The 19,245-nt window shown below is 37.4% G+C and overlaps 1 protein-coding gene across 1 annotated transcript in view; it reads left to right on the top strand.

The window, feature by feature from the left end:
• Positions 1 to 19,245, top strand: part of LOC124805130 (RNA-binding protein 28) — a 127,020-nt gene that overhangs the window by 68,808 nt on the left and 38,967 nt on the right. Inside the window, exons 7-8 of the mRNA XM_047265587.1 lie at positions 14,871 to 15,039; positions 17,319 to 17,601. Of these exons, the coding sequence (XP_047121543.1) occupies positions 14,871 to 15,039; positions 17,319 to 17,601 (452 nt within the window). The remainder of the gene's footprint in view (positions 1 to 14,870; positions 15,040 to 17,318; positions 17,602 to 19,245) is intronic.

Genomic DNA, 19,245 nt, shown 5'->3' with positions numbered 1-19,245 from the left:
CATTGAAACCACAACACTGACGTATGTTGCCTGAAACAATATTCTTCGCAACTCGTGCGTAATTAATTTCGGCTCCATACATCAGCTAGAAAAGTTTGTTATAACGATCGTGCTATGAGCACTGTTTTTAAAGAACCAATCTGATTCGAATTATTTTCATTAAAATGAGTTCGGGACCACCGGTGCACATTTTATTTTTACACATTTGTATTACGTTCAGCATTTATGTCTGCAGAGTTGCGTAATTTGAATTTGCCACTGTGATAATTGTTAAGATGGCGGCAGACAATTGATAGAGACTTTCTATTGTTAGGGCAAATAAGTAAATATTTAAAATGTTTATTAAATGCTATAAACTATACTTTCATATTGTGCAGTATTTAGACCTCATCAAGGAAACATTTGATTTGTTTCTAAGAAAACACAGACAAAAAGGCGATACAAATCGCTATCATTAATGGCTGCGCTCCTTGCAGTGGAAAGAAATAATTAACACAGATAATGCTTACTGAGAGAGGAATTAAAGTTACAAATAATTATTCACTCATATTTACAATAATAATTTTTGTGGCGTCGTTCGTAGCGACAAACAATTCGCTGTAGAAACGGCTTACGAAGTCACCGCCACACTTTTAATAGCGGGCCGACCGGTCCGCTGGAACAGTGAACAGAAAGATGAAAACCCAAACACTCTGATTAAATAAAAGTAGGTACTTATCTTTATTAACGAAGATACAGAAACGCAGTAGTGAACTCCGTGTCTACAGAGATCTGTCTAGTTCGAATCGGAGCGGCTAGGTCAGCGTCGGCTGACGACAAACAACAACTCTGCGGCGATGAACACACAACTGACTAGCAAGTACACAATTCGGTGGCGAGTATACAACCGAGCGGCGAATACAGAACTGTCCTAGCGCTCGCGACTCCAGCGCTTAAGAAACCAGAAGCCAGCGGTGGCGCGCGCAGACTTGCGACAATTTCCTGTCTCGCTGGCGCTGCTTATGCGGACGGCGTCCGGACTTTGATGCTGCCAACCTTTTGGCAGCGGGCTCGGGTGGCATTACTGGCTAGGATATAACAATAATGAACTCTATTTTCAAGTAATAATTTACAAATAATTACAATTTCTTAACAGACCTCAGTTTGACATGCATCCACAACTTACAAAAGCCAACCAACAAAAGGTAAAAACAAAGGAAGATAAACGCAGACCATAAAAGCAATTTACAATTATCATTGTCTTTGTATGATACACATCGATATGTCCAATTATATCATAGAATATTATATAAATAATTAATATTTATAAGTTTTCACTGTTTTTTCATACGTCGAATAGATAATGTTTATAACTGTTAGAGGCATAATTTCCTCTCGTTGCACTGTAGCCAAAAATTTATCACGTGGATGTTATAATGCCCCTTGGGCTGAGAAAAAAATTAGTTTATCTATTGTATATTTTTTTATCAGTCCATGTCATCCACGTAGATTTGCTACTCTCAAGATGCAAATGTTTAGTTTCAATGTTATTTTAGACATGATAAAATTATAGTTGAATCGAGTACTTTAAATGACTTCAGTGACTGTATTATCTCGGAAATTGCTGCGGATACCTCCTGGATTAACTTATCCCCCCCCCCCCCATTGGGTTCACTGGACTCGGAAAACCAGGAATAAAACCGTCCAAGGGGCTTCAAGAAAATACAGACACCTACTTTTAACAGTCGGGCTTGACGTGATTGTAATAGAATATGCTGGAAAATGCAAATTTATGACTCTGTTGTAAGCATCTGAGATAATGAATGTTTTTTCATGGTGGTATATCATAATTTCCAAAGTCACTCATTTATCGAATGTCATAATAACTTTCTGCTGACGTCGTAAGACCGCCCTTGTGTCGAGCCGTTGGACCGCTGACAGGTAGTGGCTGCTGCTGGACTGCCCCCGGCCGAGTGGGAGGGGCGTCGGCTGCCGTCAGCTGCATCGTGGTTTGGATCTGCTGCTGGCTAGAAGTCGCGCTGCAGCAGGTCTTGTTTCTCCTTTCCCACGACCCTCAGTTTAAGACGAGTACATGAAATGTCAAAATATAAGCATCAGTGACAAGATAATTACTATTCTCATCCTGTGGAAAAGTTTATTAGTGTCCATTTCACTTGCATTCACACGGATGGAATTAGACTGTTTTTGGAGTATGTTCTGTATTTTGACACTGTTCAACACAATGTAGTGATTCACATGTAAGTTTATTACAATATGCACATTTTGAACACTGCACCGTTAATCGTACAAGTGTCCGTAGTGTGCTTTGTATACTTAAGCGGAATGTAAATATTTTCGCGACGCGCTGCGTAGCCAACTTTGCATTATTGTTTTGCCGCGCGGCTAGCTGTATAGTCTGTCACATTAAATTTGGCATGCGGAGACGCTTCATATCAAACTACTAAAGGTCATCAGCTCAAATTAATTATTAATAGAGTCAACAGTACTCAACGTTCATAGCGTTGCTGCTAACTTTGACACTCCAAGAGCATTCATAAGGTTACATGATCACAGTTTTTATCACTGTTCATCATTATTCACAATGTAAATCACAGTTCTTCACGCGTCCACTAGTTCCTGCGAAACACGTTTCACTGTTCTGACTGCTGTCAGTAGTTTTCCACAGTACTTAACAGACAATCTATATGCAATTGACACTTTTCAAGTAATGAGGTCTGGTACACTTGCACATAAGTTCATATTACCATGACTGAATAACAAAATTTAAAATTTTACACTGTCACATGAACATGAGACAATATAAAACTTTCAGAATCTGCTACATTATCTTGACCATGAGATCATTACTGAACTGTCCAGATAACAGTACATTTCCAATTTTATTACAGATATATATATATATTTATATTTTTTTATTTTTTTATTGGGATTGTTATTTACCACGTTTTTGGGACAGATGTCCATGTTCAGTTTATCTAACAGGAATGTTGCTCATTAGAGCATTTTAAATGACTTCGTAATGAAACTGTGTACGTAAATCAGTACACATTCAGATTTCGCTTCACTAGTGGTGAAAGCAATTTATTTTATTTTTTATTTATTTATTTATTTATTTTTTTATTTTCAGTCACACAGCTCACACACCACCAACACTTGCTATGTGTGTGGGACTACATGACTCAATCTTATGAAAATATTTTTGTTATATCCATTCTTAGACACGAACAAATATATTATTTAAGCATTTTAATCATTTTTATCCCACGTATAGGAAGGTAAAATTCCTCACATTTAATGCAGCAACACTCAAGTGTTTATCAAGTTATTTATCCCTTTTAGAGTAAAAATACATTTATTATGGGGATTCTCTATTCCTTGTTCAAATAATTCAAGAACATTACAGTGTAATACTTGACATAAAAGCTTATAAACTAATACATACATAATATTATCACCTTATTACTGCTAATTATTTTACCATAAACATTATATTTACAGTTATGGGATAGTGCACTTGCACTTCTGATTGGTATAGGTATAGCCTGTACATAATTTATTGGCTGCCCTGAATTGATAGAATTTTGCTGCGGCTGCCAATGACTTGGGCCTTGCTGTCGCCAATATTCACTGTTACCCCGCATATTTTTAGGCTTGTCTTTATATGGACTGTCTGACCTGTTGTCATTTCGTCTCTTTCGGTTGCTATTGTTATTGTTTGGGTTTTCGTTGTGGTATGGCCTCTGATTACCATTCGGTTGTTGGTGTTCTTCGGCCTTTTGATAATTACTGTTATTATTATTAGGATAACCAAAATTTTGGTTGTAGGGATTCCTACTACTATTATTATTATTATTATTATTGTATTTTCCGTTGCTATAAGCTTTATTTTTATTTTTCTTTGGACTACCTTTGCCCCTATTTCCATTATTTCCATTTCATGAATTTCTTCTATTAGGACTATTATTATTGCTGATCACGTCAGAATTTTTTCTGGCTTCTTCTTGCACTAGATCCAGAGAATCAATTACAGACAGAAATTCTTTCAGATCGGTGTATGTAACATTAAATAATTTTTCTCTAATATGTATGGGTAATCTAGCTTTTAACACTCGCAATAAGTCTCTGGTGGTTACTGGCTCATCCCAGTACCGGGTCATGTTAATATATTTTTCAAAGTACTTTCTTAAGGAACCTGACTTCGGATTGTACATTTCTGCATTGTAAACAATTTTACGGAGTCGCTCTTGAGTAGACGCTGACCAGAACTGATCAAGGAACGCCTTCTCAAAGTCGTGGAAAGTCTTGCAAGTTTCTGCTGCGTTTAATGCCCAGAGCGACGCATCACCAGAAATATGTGAAACCACAAACTGTATTTTCTGTTCTTCCGACCATGACTTTGGAAGAACACTTTTGAAGTTTCGAATGAAAACTACTGGATGTATGTTTTTCTTGCTTTCTTCGTTAAATATTTGAAACTGTCTATGCTTAATTAGGCTTTCCTCATGCATCAAAGTAGTTAATTGCATGGAATTGCTATCATTCACAGGTGGTGTGGTTACTTTATTACAAGTACATTCTATTCCACTATTATTGTTCCTTGGTGTCACATATTGCTCTGATAATATCGGTTGATTACCAAAATTTGGTCTTCCTTATGGTGCATTAAAATTCGCCGTTAGATTATCTGCGATCTTTTCCCTGTCTGTACCAGTGTTGTCATTACTGCATACTGTCAGATTTTCAAAGTTTTGATTTTCAGAGCTCAGCACTACTTCTGTTTGGACTTGCTTTCGGATTTCTGAGGGAATGTCCTCCTGCATTGTTTCCACAGCGGTAGCCAAAGCTTTGAATTGGTTCTCTAGTCTATCTGCTTCAGTTTGAAGACTATTGACCTGAACTGGAATGTTTGTTAACGGTTCAATAGTGGTTTTTACTGCATCGATCTCCTGCTTAAAATGGGTAGTAATAGCATTATCATGATTGACCAACACTTGATTTATCCTACGGACAATTTCTTTATCTCTTTCCAGAAAAATATTGTTTATATTTTCCATAAATTTCTTTTCCTTTTCTTGGTCCCTGAGCTCCTGTTGCTGTTTTTATAGAAAGCTTTTCCTGTCTAAGTTTTTCCTTTTCCTGCTGACGTCTTTCACGCTCCTGCTCTTTAATAGTAAACTTTTCAAAAAATGCTGTTAGCATATCCTTTATCGACATAGCTTGAGCATTGCTAACTTCTGCCCCTTGCTCAGAACAAATATTGTCATTAATTCCAAACTGGTTGAATGCAGGAGTGTCAGTTTGTTTTGGCAGCTCCTCAGTTTTACTATCACACGGGACATCAGTTACTAAATTATCATTCATAGTTAAATTTTCTAATAATTCGACAGAAATATGGGTAGATTGTTCTACCTGAGACTCTGATGTCATTTCTGCATCAGTATGCTCATTCGGTTTATTTTTCTTTTGTTTAACCATTCTATCACCAATATAGCACAACAAATATATAAATCACTGACAAGCACCAATTGACACAAATAATCTTATAACTAACACATATACACAAATAACACTTAAAAATATTATTCTCGCAGCCAGAATATTCAATTATTACTACTTATCGCTGGAGGTACTGATTTTAATTTAAAATTGCACACGCAGTGAACGTTGATTGTGTGCTGCTATGCAACTACTGAACATGCACATCTGCCCCTACCTGAGTTAATCGAGAGCTGCGGACTGCACTGCTTATATGAAGTTACTGTCGCACCGGCGCAGACACAGATTCGTACAGCAGTTCGGTAGGAAGATGTCAGTGCTAATGAAACAAGTAAATAAACAATGATTAATAGTTTGTTTTGGTACTCCGTACCCGTAATAGATCACAATTTCAATTATTAAAATGAATAAATGTGCATTGGTGGCCCCACGTTGGGCACCAGTGTGGCGTTCGCTGCGTTATTTAGTGGTTTGGTATTTAACTAATTTGTAAATGGAAATGATAATCTTATTTTATTACATTGAGTAATTACTAAATAATTTTCTCCCGGCTAAAGATTTGATCAAGTTGCTAAAGAACTCCAAGTTAACGTCGTGTTAAAGTGTTGTCTGTAAGTTGTGTAAGTGTCACTAAATCACAGTTCATACAACAGATTCTATACAACTATGGATTATGATGGAAACAGTTATCTTCAGCAAAATGATCACTGAAACCACCGAATATCAGCCGCGCACAACACTGACATATGTTGCTTGAAACAATATTCTTCGCAACTCGTGCGTAATTAATTTCGGCTCCATACATCAGCTAGAAAAGTTTGTTATAACAATCGTGCTATGAGCACTGTTTTTAAAGAACCAATCTGATTCGAATTATTTTCATTAAAATGAGTTCGGGTCCACCGGTGCACATTTTATTTTTACACATTTGTATTACGTTCAGCATTTATGTCTGCAGAGTTGCGTAATTTGAATTTGCCGCTGTGATAATTGTTAAGATGGCGGCAGACAATTGATAGAGACTTTCTGTTGTTAGGGCAAATAAGTAAATATTTAAAATGTTTATTAAATGCTATAATCTATACTTTCATATTGTGCAGTATTTAGACCTCATCAAGCAAACATTTGATTTGTTTCTAAGGAAAACACAGACAAAAACGCGATACAAATCGCTATCATCAATGGCTGCGCTCCTTGCAGTGGAAAGGAATAATTAACACAGATAATGCTTACTGAGAGAGGAATTAAAGTTACAAATAATTATTCACTCATATTTATAATAATAATGAACTCTATTTTCAAGTAATAATTAACAAATAATTACAATTTCTTAACAGACCTCAGTTTGACATGCGTCCGCAACTTACTAAAGCCAACCAACAAAAGGTAAAAACAAAGGAAGACAAACACAGACCATAAAAGCAATTTACAATTATCATTGTCTTTGTATGATACACATCGATATGTCCAATCATATCATAGAATATTATATAAATGATTAATATTTATAAGTTTTCACTGTTTTTTCATACGTCGAATAGATAATGTTTATAACTGTTAGAGGCATAATTTCCTCTCGTTGCACTGTAGCCAAAAATTTATCACGTGGATGTTACGGTACTCAGGGTAATGGAACACATCCACAGGCTGACGTTGACAGAGGACAAATGTAAACATAAGTAGAATGCACACTTGTCATTTTGTCAATCATCGTCAGTTGAAGAGTTGTGTGAGTAGAATGTACACCAGTGAAGAGAAGGTAGAAATGCTACTCATCTATGGGGAATGTAAGTTAACAGAACAGTAATTGCAATACTGTTTTCTTATGTACGGGTAAATATAGTACAGTAGTTTAGTCTTTTTAAATACTGTTGTGTAGAGTAGGCATACAGTAAAGGCTTTCCTTCGCACAAACTGCATTGACATAACGTTTCTTTTATTGGTGTTGTTGAAGGTAGGTGAAATGCTACGCAGGCAGTGGAACTGTACAGAGAGCGATATGCTGACAAGAACCCACCTTCCCAATGGATGTTTTCTCGTCTTGTTGCAATGCTTAAGGAAACAGAAGTTTCATTCCATGACAATGCAATTGTCATAGCACTCACACAGACACAGTTGCCAAAGTTATTGTTCTCGCTTCTGTTGCTATGAATCCACATGTGAGCAGACGACATCTTGAACATGAGATTGGCATTCCTAAAACCAGTGTACATTTGTTCTTACACGTCACTGGTTCCATCCTTACCATGTACACCTACACCAAGAATGGCGTAGGAATGATTCCCAGAATCATGTACAGTTCTGTCAGTGGGCACAGCAGCAAATCCTCGCTAACCCGAACTACTTCTCCAATATTCTATTTACTTGTTGAGTGTTCCTTCTCAAACAAAGGACAGGTAAAGAAAAGGAGCTTGCATTATCAGTCCAGCGACAAACCACGATGGCTTAGACAGGTGGAACATCAGCTTCAATGGAGAGTTAACACGTCTGGTGTGGGATGCTTGGTACTACAATTATTGTCCCTTATTTCATTAAAAGGGTAGTCTCATGCTGATTTCCTCAGACAAATTCTTCCTCCTCTTCTGGATGAAGTGCCGCTAAGAACCAGAATGCTTATGTGGTATCAACATGATGGATGTCCAGCACATGCCTTGCATGCAAGTTGTGTTCTGAACCGAAGATATCCTGCCAGATGGAGTGGTCGAGCAGGAACAGATACTTGGCGTGCTAGGTCTCCTGATTTAAATCCTCAGGACTTTTTTTTCTTTGGGTATGCATTAAAGACGACGTCTATCACGATATTCCAACAACCAACCTCGTCTCCTACCTTCCAGACTTCACAGAAGCTTCTGTGAAGTTTGGAAGGTACTAGATGAGGTATTGGCAGAATTGAAGCTGTGAGGACGGGTCGCGACTCATGCTTGGGTGGCTCAGATGGTAGAGCACTTGCCTGCGAAAGGCAAAGGTCCCAAATTCGAGTCTCGGTCCGGCACACAGTTTTAATGTGCCAGGAAGTTTCAAATCAGTGCACACTCTGCTGCAGAGTGAAAATCTCATTCTGGATTAATCAGCATGACTGCCATTCTTGTAACTTGTTTTGAAATTTGAAATGCCATCCTATATTTTTTTTTATTCAGTAATCCACTTTCTCTCCACAAGATGTTATCAAAAAGTATCACATTGTAACATTCACATAGGCATGACATAATTAAACCCGCAACATAGAATTGACTTTGACTCTACTAGCACACATTAGACCTACAAGTACCTGTCATAATTTAACTCTTTCACTTTCTATAGTTGACACTAAAGATATGGAAACTTAAGGAAAATGCACACTAGTCATTCACTCAATCTCCTTCACATGAAGGTTTGTGTAAATATGATTAAGGTCTGTCTTTACTATACACAACATGTTTAAAAGAGCTACAGTACTACAACAGCGGAAATTCCTGTATGGAATAATATGTAATATATAGAGGAAAGGCAACCAGTCACCTTCAGCTGAATGCTGTTCGGTGCATAGAAACACACAACAGAGAATACTATAAAGACTGTTTTCTGGTGCATGTTTCTATGCGCCACACATCAGTTAGCTATAGGTGAGTAGTTGCCTTTCCTCTATTTTACATATAGTTCTACAGTACTGCATAGTGTACTTGTGTTGTATATAAGAAAATGTTATTGCAGTTGCTGTTCTGCTAATTTTCATTCTACCTTCTCTTCTTTTGTGTACATTGTACAAGTAAAGTGTAGTAGTTATTGCAAATGGTCAGCAGTTCAAATCAGATATTCATGAATTAACATTTTTCTGTGCAGAGTTTCTGTAGATAAGTTAAAAGTTCAAAAAAGAGTCAAAATTATATTTTCAGAACTGTAGAATGTAATAGTAAGAAGTAACAAATTCCAGCTATCCAGAAATACAGGGTGTATCAAAAAGAATAATCCAATTTGGCATGTCTGTATTTCTGAAACTAATAAACATATACAATGAATTTTGTTTTTTGATGAATGGGAAACTCAAAAAGTTTTTTTTTTTTTCTTTTTTTTTCATACCTTTTCATAGGCGTCCAGTATGCCCCCCTTGAGTTGCGTGGCGTATGTCATTGCGGTATTCAAATTGTTCCCACACTTAAGTTACAGCTTCCACAGCTGCTGTTATGTGATGTCTCAGTTCATTCATTGTTGTTGGCAATGGAGGCACATAAACAGTCTTTTACAATCCCCCATAAGAAAAAATCACATATAGTCATGTCCAGTGAGCTTGGAGACCAGTAATATACGGCTGGATCATATGGTCCAGTGCGACCGATCCATCGTTCATTAATCTTCTGATTTAAAAACTCCCGCACTTCCATGTGTAAATGTCGACACACCACACCCTAGGCAGACATCGGGGGCATGTTGAACTGTCAAGCTGCATGGCAAATGGATTTCTGTGGACTCCTTGTGAAACTATGACAGATGCGTTTGATGGCTGTGTCAGACATTTGGGGATGGCCCGGCAATTTGCCTTTACACAAGCAACCTGTTTCTAAGAATTGTTCATGCCATCATCTAATTCTCTGTGCTGTAGGAGGATCCACACCATACCTAACACTCCTGCTACTCTTGAGTTTTACACTAACTCAAGAGCTTGCTCTTTCCAACAGTACATTGTTCATGCACGCATCTCAAATAACATAATAGTTATGATTTTTTTCTTTCTAAATCGGATGATTCTTTTTGATTCACCCCGCACTTTCACCAACTAATCCGAAGAAGATATAGAAACCACGAACAACACCATGTTCTCACTGTGACATGTACTTTTTGAACATGTTAATTTTCAGATAAAACTTTTCTTTACATTAAACAGTGGAAAATCCAGAATGGAATAATGATAGTATTAGGAAAAGGATAGATTGATACTCACCATATAGAGGAGATGTTGAGTCGCAGGCAGGTACAACAGAAAGACTGTTAAACATATGAGCTTTTAGCCAAAAGGCCGTCTTCTAAAGTAGACAACACACACACACACACACACACACACACACACACACACACACACACACACACAGGCAAGTACAACTAACACACACATGACCACTGTCTCTGGCCACCGAGGCCAGATTCAGTGACCAGAGACAGTGTTCATGTGGGTGTAAGTTGTGCTTGCTAGAATGTGTGTGAGTTGTCTTCTTTTCTTCATGAGAAGGCCTTCTGGCCAAAAGCTCACATGTGTAGCAGTCTTTTTATTATGTCTGTCTGTGACTCAACATCTCCTCTATATGGTGGGTAGCAACCTGTCCTTTTCCTAATACTGTCATTTTTTCTGACATTAATCTGTCCATCAAATTGCAACACAGTAACAACAACAAAGATAGTATGTAGGTGCAATTACACATAAGCAGTAACACCAAATACAAACCACATACATAAATGGTTCAACTGAGAATCAGTTTTGACATCTGCTTCAGAATAGTGCATGAAATTTAGAGAAATTTCAAAATTTTCCTTGTGGATGAAATTATTTTTCAAGATAAATTATTGATATGTAACTATAATGCTGCTCAGCTTTACTTTAAACCAAATCATCTCATGATTGCTGGATAAACTTAACTACTGAACTCTGGGTTTACATTTTACTGCAGTCTTTTACAACTTCATTTATAGCACAATACTAAGATACTAACTCAGAATGTGAAGAAGAAACCTGTCCTAGTTTGCCTGTGCCTTTAACAGAGAAATCAGTCTTCACTCAGTGTGAGAATTCACATAAAACATAGTCAGTCTGACTGATTGATGCATTTACTCAGTCAGGATGTACTACATGTGAAGGCACCAAGAAGCTATGACATTTGTTCGGTCCATGTGGTCTCTCTTCCACAACGGCACTGTCGTGGCTCATTAGATCATTATATGGCTCTTCTTCTTGCCATTACAGGCCCTATGATTGAGCTGTGGAGCTAGACATGCCAGTCCTCTTACTTTGGCTTGCAATATCTTGTGGGGCTATTTCATCCAAACACTTTTCAACTGGCTAAGTAGTTCATCTGTGCACACTTGCCTCTGCGAATGTGATCACTCCATGTAGGTTTCTGTTCATCAGTGTCATGAGTTGGCACACACATGCTCCCACCTTTTCCTTTGGTGCCTTCACGTTTTCCAACCATCAAGGTACTTCCTCCACCCCACTTTTTTCCTACTGACATTACAAGAACTTTCTAATAGATAGCTCCTATGCATGCACATATCAGTCATCTGATTTTTCTTAATACAAAAATTAGCTATAATATATCCATGTGACACTTTGCATTAATTAATAAATTTCCCTATAAATATCCTTTTACAAAATTTAATAGCAAAACATTTGGAAAAAAAGATATTCTACTTATGATGTGGAGTGTATGCGTGACAAGAAGCTGTTGTGTTACAATCTGTGTAATGATGGTAAAAGTAAACCTACAATCTCAGTGCAGTTCAGTAGAGTGCACTGCATCTTTAACCAAGAAAAGCATCATTTGCCTTTTTAATGATATTACACATAGCAGTGATATTTTGTTACAACAGATAATTTGATGGACTTTTATTTAGACCCTGTACTGCTACATGTATATCACGACTTCTTTACATTTGTTAGTTTACATGTTCGTCTTTCTTCAGATAGAAGAGCAATGCGAAAAATGATGACTTTGTATGAAAAATGTGAGATAGTCATCATAGTATAGTTGTTGATTGCTGTGGTGCTAGGCCATCAGCAATTGTGTGTAATTTACTGCCCACCTAAATACATGGAACTCAGGACTTTGTGGTGTCATTCCAAGATCAACTTAAATTCTTTCCGCTTTAATATACTTCACAGTTTTTTTCTTTTTTTTCATTCACTTACCTAGAGTATGTTACTCAAATCTTTATAACAACTATTACTCAGTTTAATTATATTTCATCAGTGTGTTTTGGGTTATTGCTGTTAATTTTCAAAATCGTGTCTGCTTGGTTTATTAACATGACATTGCCATGTAATCAAAAACATTAAGTAAAACAGTAACATATATGTTGACTTCAGCGTGGCCCAAATATAAACTGATTACAACATTGATATATTCAGTAATTCATACATTGTTCATTTTGCTTCAGTAAATAGTAATAACTGCCACAGGAGACTTGACATGGCATTGGGGTTTGTCTTGTGGTAGATGGCTGTTGACATGATGAAAATTTAATCTGATGACATGAAATGCCCGTGCTGTGCAAAGAACAGCCAGTCTTTGTGTCGCTCATGCAACAAAGAAAACACAAAACAAACACTGTGTATATTTTCAACTTTTCACAGCATAATGAATAGTTCATTAAATTTTGGGCATGCAGCCACGCAAATAAAATTTCTTCCACTTATATTTTGGCTACGTATCATCTGGCAATCCTCAGAGTAAGTCGCAAGACTGACGACAAGGTGCCAAGTGTGGCCTTAGATGCTCCACCACGGCGGTATGTACCTGCGAGTTGCAGGCGCTGGTTGATAGCGAAGAGTAGTTATACATAGGTCAAACAGCATTCTCCGTTCATGAGAGAAGTGTGGAACATTGAAGATACACATGCTTATCACAGCCAGACAAGTCAGTTGTGGCTGAACATTGTACTGATACAGGGCATTCTATGAACTACAATGGCGTGAAGATTCTAACATCCATCTCTTCCTTTTGTCATTCTTTCTTCAAGGAAACCATAGATATTAGATTAGCTAGTAATTTAATAAATAACATGGAATCCAGCTCTTGGGATAATTAAACTGCAGAGATGTCTTCATGGTGTCATCGCTGCTGAACATACATCGGTAAGTGAATCGAATGTCTATGCCTTCGCCACAGGTGGCGCATATGGAAGTACATCTCTTTGCTGCTAACCAGCTTCTGTAACTCGCAGGTGCATACCGCCATGGTGGAGCATACAAGGCCACGCTTGGCACCTTGTCATCAGTCTTGTGACTTACTCTGAGGATGGCCGGATGATACACAGCCGAAATATCAGTGGAAGACATTTAATTTGTGCGGCTGCATGCCCAACATTTAATGAACTAAACACTGTGTAGTTCTATATTAAACAATTACTACTATAAAATGATTAATGTTCACATATAACATATTGTGTTGCATACTTTACCATGTACCGTGGAGGTGGAAAAATCTTCAGTAGTACAGCCCAACTTCAGCATCACTACAGTTTGCATACAGTGTTCAGTGTGTCAACATGCCTCAAGTAGTCATTTCAAGGTTTTGTTACGCAAGCATTGTGTCACTGTACAGCAAGAAGGGTTGTTGTCTGCGTGGGAAGTTGCTTGGTAAATTTATGTACACCACAGTGATGGCCCAGCTGTATGCAACCATCTTGGCATGATCAGTTTGATGTCTATGTGTCTATGCATTATGTGGTTTTAGAAGAAGGTGGGTAAGGGACATCTTTGACTGGAACTTGTGTCAGTGCTATCTCTTCACTAACGAGTGCAGGGTTCGTCATGACACATGAAGGACTGTCTTAGAAGAGTGTGGAGGTGGCCAGGTACCAATGCACATCTCAGGCATGCACTCCCACGGATCCAGCAGTGAGACAGTTCTCTGTGTACAAATGTTAGATGCCTCTGATCACTATTGAGATTAACTTGAGAGCTGTGCAGTGTCAGGACTAAATCCTCCTACCTATTGTCGAGTCCTATAATCAACATCAGTAATGTATGAACACACCATACCCATCTGGTGAGCACTGTCAAGGAGACAGAAATCAACCAAATAGAGTGGCCTATGGTATCCACTGACATGAATTTGATTCACCTTGTTTGGGACCAGTTGAAACTTGCAGTGTGTCATTACTGGAACCCTCCTAGCTGTGAATAACCTCAAGAGAGCCATCTTCGAAGAGCTGGAGTGACCACATGGACAGCATGCTGAGGCAGGTCCAAGCATGTTAAAATGCATGAGTTGGAACACCATCATATTGAATGTTAATCAACAGCAGATCTTGATTTCAAAAATGTTCATTTTTGAACAGATTTCATATATTTTTGTTGTTGATTTGTTATTTCACAATAAAGTTATGTTTTTCAGGTTCTTAAGTCTTATTTTTTCATTCTCTTTTCCCATTGATTATAAGCCCACACATGTTCACAGATATGCATATTATGTGTGTGTTTTTTAGGTTTGGAAAAGGTCATTGGATGAAAGCTAAGCTATAAGCTTGACATCAGTTTTATATGCCTGTCTGCTACTAGATATCCCAGCTACACATTGACTTTTTATCCATACTTTTTCTATTTTTTGTATTAAAAGTACTTCATTTTTTGAATATTGACATTATATTTGAGTTTGTTTAAAATAAATTGCTTTAAAACATTTCAGATAACTGAAGATATCCTTCGAGAACATTTTAGCAAATATGGAGATATCACAGAAATTAATTTACTGAAAAGACCAGACGGAAAACTTGTTGGTTGTGCCTTTATTCAGTTTGAAAGGGTGCAGAGTGCAGCAAAGGCAATATTGGGTTCCAGTGGGAAACCATTAATAGGTATCTGTTTAATTCTTAATGAACACTTTGCTATGAATTTCTTTTTGTGTGTTTTTTTATATTGCAAATATTTTTACAGTCTCTTGTTTCAGTAGTTTAACACTGCTTAATTTCATGTCTTGTAAGTATCATATTTGTTGTCTTCTGATTTGCTTCATCTTTCTTATATAAAAACTGAAAATTTATGGTTTTTTTATAAAGTACTTTATTTGTATCAAATTTTGAAAAATGTAGTTGTAATTGGAAAACGTAAAAGAGTATGACAAAATCCCTCCCTCTGTACAAAGCATCATTAGGACTTTTGGACACATTTCATCTTTTCAGTATATACCCTGTTCGGAAGATACAGTGTTTATTTCTTTCAATCAAAGAAGCTGGCTGTGTTCTGTTAAAACTATTGTATGCAATGCAAGGAATTTTAACCTCATGGAGTGTGTGCGTTGACTTGTGCTGAGCAGACACCAGAAACCACTGCAGAATAACATGGAGTGTTTGGGACAAGTATGTCTGACTAACTTTGTGTGTGAGGACAGTTCATTCAATGGAAGACACCTTGTGACCACATACATGGTGGCAAGGTTGACTTAATATATTTATTGGAAGTGTCTTCCTGATTAATATACTTCTAACACTGGCTTTCCCAGTAAATCTTATTTGTGTACACTTTTTGAATTGTTCACTGGACTCCACAACTGATTCATTTGGAAAGTCACATGGATGAATGAAGATGGAGTTACACGACTCTGAAATCAGTGAAGTATTTTACATATTAACATCATAGATAAAGACAGTTGATTGGAACATTTTGAATATACTGCCAAGTGCTCACGAAGTCCATTTGAGAAAAAAACTGATCACACAAAAATGCTTTAGTAATTCTCTGCCTAGAAATGAATAAATATTTGATTTTTGTAAACGAGAACACTAATGAGTTGATTATGGCAGCAAGACTCCATTTTACACCAAGGCACAAATACTTGTTACTTGTGGCCTCGCCCTTTGTTTCAGGCAGAGCTGGGTAGTGCATTGGTTAAGACTGGATTTGTCTTTGAAAGGACTAGGCTAGAAATCCCTGTCTGTGAACCCGGACTTAGGTGTTGTGTGACTTCTTTGCGTCTGCTTAAGATAAACATAGGGATGATTCCTTTGCAAAGGACACTGCTGAATGACTTCCCTATCTTTTTTCCCGATCTGAGCCTGTAATCTGCCTCTAATGTTGTTAATGTGATGTTAAACTTAAATCTTCCTTCATTCATTCCAAGTCTAATGAGTTTCTTTTAATTTTCTTGTAGTAAATATTCACCACATGAAAAATTTTACACATGTCCAGGCAACTTATACACAACTCTGATGATGAAGTTATCTGTGCTGTTGGACAGTGACAGCATCATCCAGAAACTTCCATACAGTGAAGTAGATTTATGCAGTATAACTTGGTGCTTAGCTAGTCAGAGGAGAGGAGTGTAGGTGATAATCTAGGTGTGGGAGTTCTTGAAAGAAGCCATACACTGCGTGGGAAGCCTTGATCTCTTTCACTTCTGTCTTCTGACGTTGCACATAATCTTATGTATCTAACCACAAAGTACTATATCTGCACCAAAAATGTTTTTCAAGTGTAATGCTATGCTGTTTATCATTCAGGGTAGCAAATAATGGTCAGCAGTTGACTGGTAACTGAGCTTGCAGCTGCTTTGTCTCAAAGAGATGGACTCACTCAGTGTCTTCCTGTGTGCCCTTTAATTACAACTGAGCAAGGTGCCATCACAGTATAATGATAGATTTGTGTCTGAGAGAATCTGGATACAAATACAGATCCAAATGTGGAAATATGCCTCACAAATTGCATCGCCATACTCAGATTTAATCAGTCCTTTGATACTGAGCTGAGTGAAACATTTTAACCAGTGGCCCGGATGATGCACTGACAGTTTTAATGCAGATTTCTTGGTCTCTGCAATTTGTGGAGAATGAAATGGCCCCCTCCAATTGGATCTTCAATGTATCCTCCTGTTGTACACTTTTTCCCCATGCTGACCCCCTTCCACCCACTGCCGTGCCCAATTTCATCCTTGTCTCCTCTAATGACTGTTACACAACAGTGAAGCATGTCTTAAATTTTTTTCTGCCAGGGGATGAAAATTTGATGAGTCAGCAGCTATCTAAACTTTGTGCTTACTCAACACTTGGAATTTTCATCTTTAGAACAATTGTTTGTTTCTTCATGTACTCATTTTATGTTGTTTTTCAGACTGTATTCAGCTGCTGTGATCTCCTTTCAGGTAGAACTGTTGTTATTGATTGGGCTGTTCCTCATACAAAGTATGTTGAGGCTACAAAAAATGAGAAAGACATGACAATTAAAGAAGAAGATGAATCCAAAGCAGATATCAAATCTGAAATATCTTCACAAGCATCTATAAAAGATGAAAGTGATTCTGAATCAGGCTTTGAATCTGATAAGGTTGTCAAAGAAGAAAGCACATCAAATGACTCTTCTAAGGTTATCAAAGCAGAGAACAGCTCAGATGAGTCTGAAGATGATGAACTTATCACAGAGGATGAGTGAGATAATTTATGATTTTTTTTATTTATTTGTTTATTTTTGCCTTCTATTGTGTGTTTGTTGATAAATTTCTTATCAATGGTGCTGACACATTAAGTGTTCTGTGAATGTTATGGTAAATTAAGAGTTCCCTTCTGCACTTTACATAAATTTTGAAATGAATTTTAGAGTCATAATATTGTAATTTTATCTTTCTTGAGCAATATGTGATGGTTATTTATTCTGATCGGTTTGAGAAAAATGCTTGTACAGCATACAGTGGTATGTTGCATGGTTTGCATTTATACCTGGTTTCTTGGCACACTTTCAGTTTCAAGCAAACTGCACTTCTAAACATCAGTATACCATCTCGTGGGTGATCACTTTGAGTGAAATTTGGGAAATACCTCCCTTTGAATAATAGAGAATTATCATGAGAGTGCCTTCATTTACATTTATCTGTAGTGTTGGAAAATGTTTTACAAGTTCAGACAAAACCTTGTTATGAATATTTTTTCCAATTTTATGTCTCTGTGGAGAGCTTGAGCATTTATGTTAGGACAGGGCAGATCATGGAAAAGAATTGTGTATTCCATTTCATAGTCTTATGCAGTAATGCAGTTTATCCATAGCATACCAGAGAGATCAAATGCCACAAAATGTAAGTTGTAAACAACACATTGTGGCATCTTAATTTTTACAGAAGTTGTCCAATTAGTCTTTTTGATCTGGAGTTTTTCTTTAGTATTGCAGGTAATTTGATCCACGTTTTCTGACATTGCAACACTTAATGGAAAACATTGTTTCAAATGTCATAAACTGTATTTTCTTTGGTGTTCGGAATTGACCTACATGCAGTGCTTCTACGCTTCCCTGCCATAATTGATTGATGGTACATGTATTGAGACAGTTAGGACAGGTCAGAAGATGTTCTATATCCAAATATTCACCACAATGACATCTGTAATCATATTCATCCCTAATCCTACATTATAAGGGTTGCCTTCGCTGGTGACATGTCTCTTCTGAAGCAGTTCAGGCTCCTCCAAATCTTCCATCTCAGGCTCTTGCCACTTGGCATCCCCCGTAGTTGAGGGTAATCATTTGCACGCTTGTAAGTTCTTTGCTCAAGAATCTCTCTTGGGATTTGAGATTTCCTAGTCCATAGGTAGCTCCAAATAAGATGTGGCATTCATTGAAGTAATGTATAAGCTTTTCAGTGTGTTCATGGTTGGACCTTCAAGATTTGGTGTCCGTGAATCTGGCCCCTTTGTATAGTTTATTGAGGGGCATGCATCTCATGCAAACAGTTATTGAACAGCATATTTTATTTAAGCTTAAATTGACCTTTTTGACATGAATAGATCTGGACCATTCTGAGCAATCATGTTCTGTTGTGGAGAAACACATTGCCTGGGCTGTAGTTTTCAGCTCGATTGGTTTGCCTCCCCATTGGTTGTTAACTAATTTTGTCAGTGCGTTATTTGTTGCTGTGACTTCATAATGGGTCTTCTTGCAGTTGAATATCGATGCCTGGTCATGTACTACACCCAAGTATGTCAGTTTATCAATGTGTTCTTGGCTGATGCTGTTCTAGGTTTTTTTGGGTGATGATGGAAGCTGCTGACTTGTATCTTTGAGGGATTAATTTAAAGGAATTTTCC

Source organism: Schistocerca piceifrons, chromosome 7 (assembly GCF_021461385.2).
Source record: "Schistocerca piceifrons isolate TAMUIC-IGC-003096 chromosome 7, iqSchPice1.1, whole genome shotgun sequence".
NCBI classification, from domain to species: Eukaryota; Metazoa; Arthropoda; class Insecta; order Orthoptera; family Acrididae; genus Schistocerca; species Schistocerca piceifrons.
Note: the sequence above shows the minus strand (reverse complement) of the source record. Positions and strands in the feature narration are given on the sequence as shown.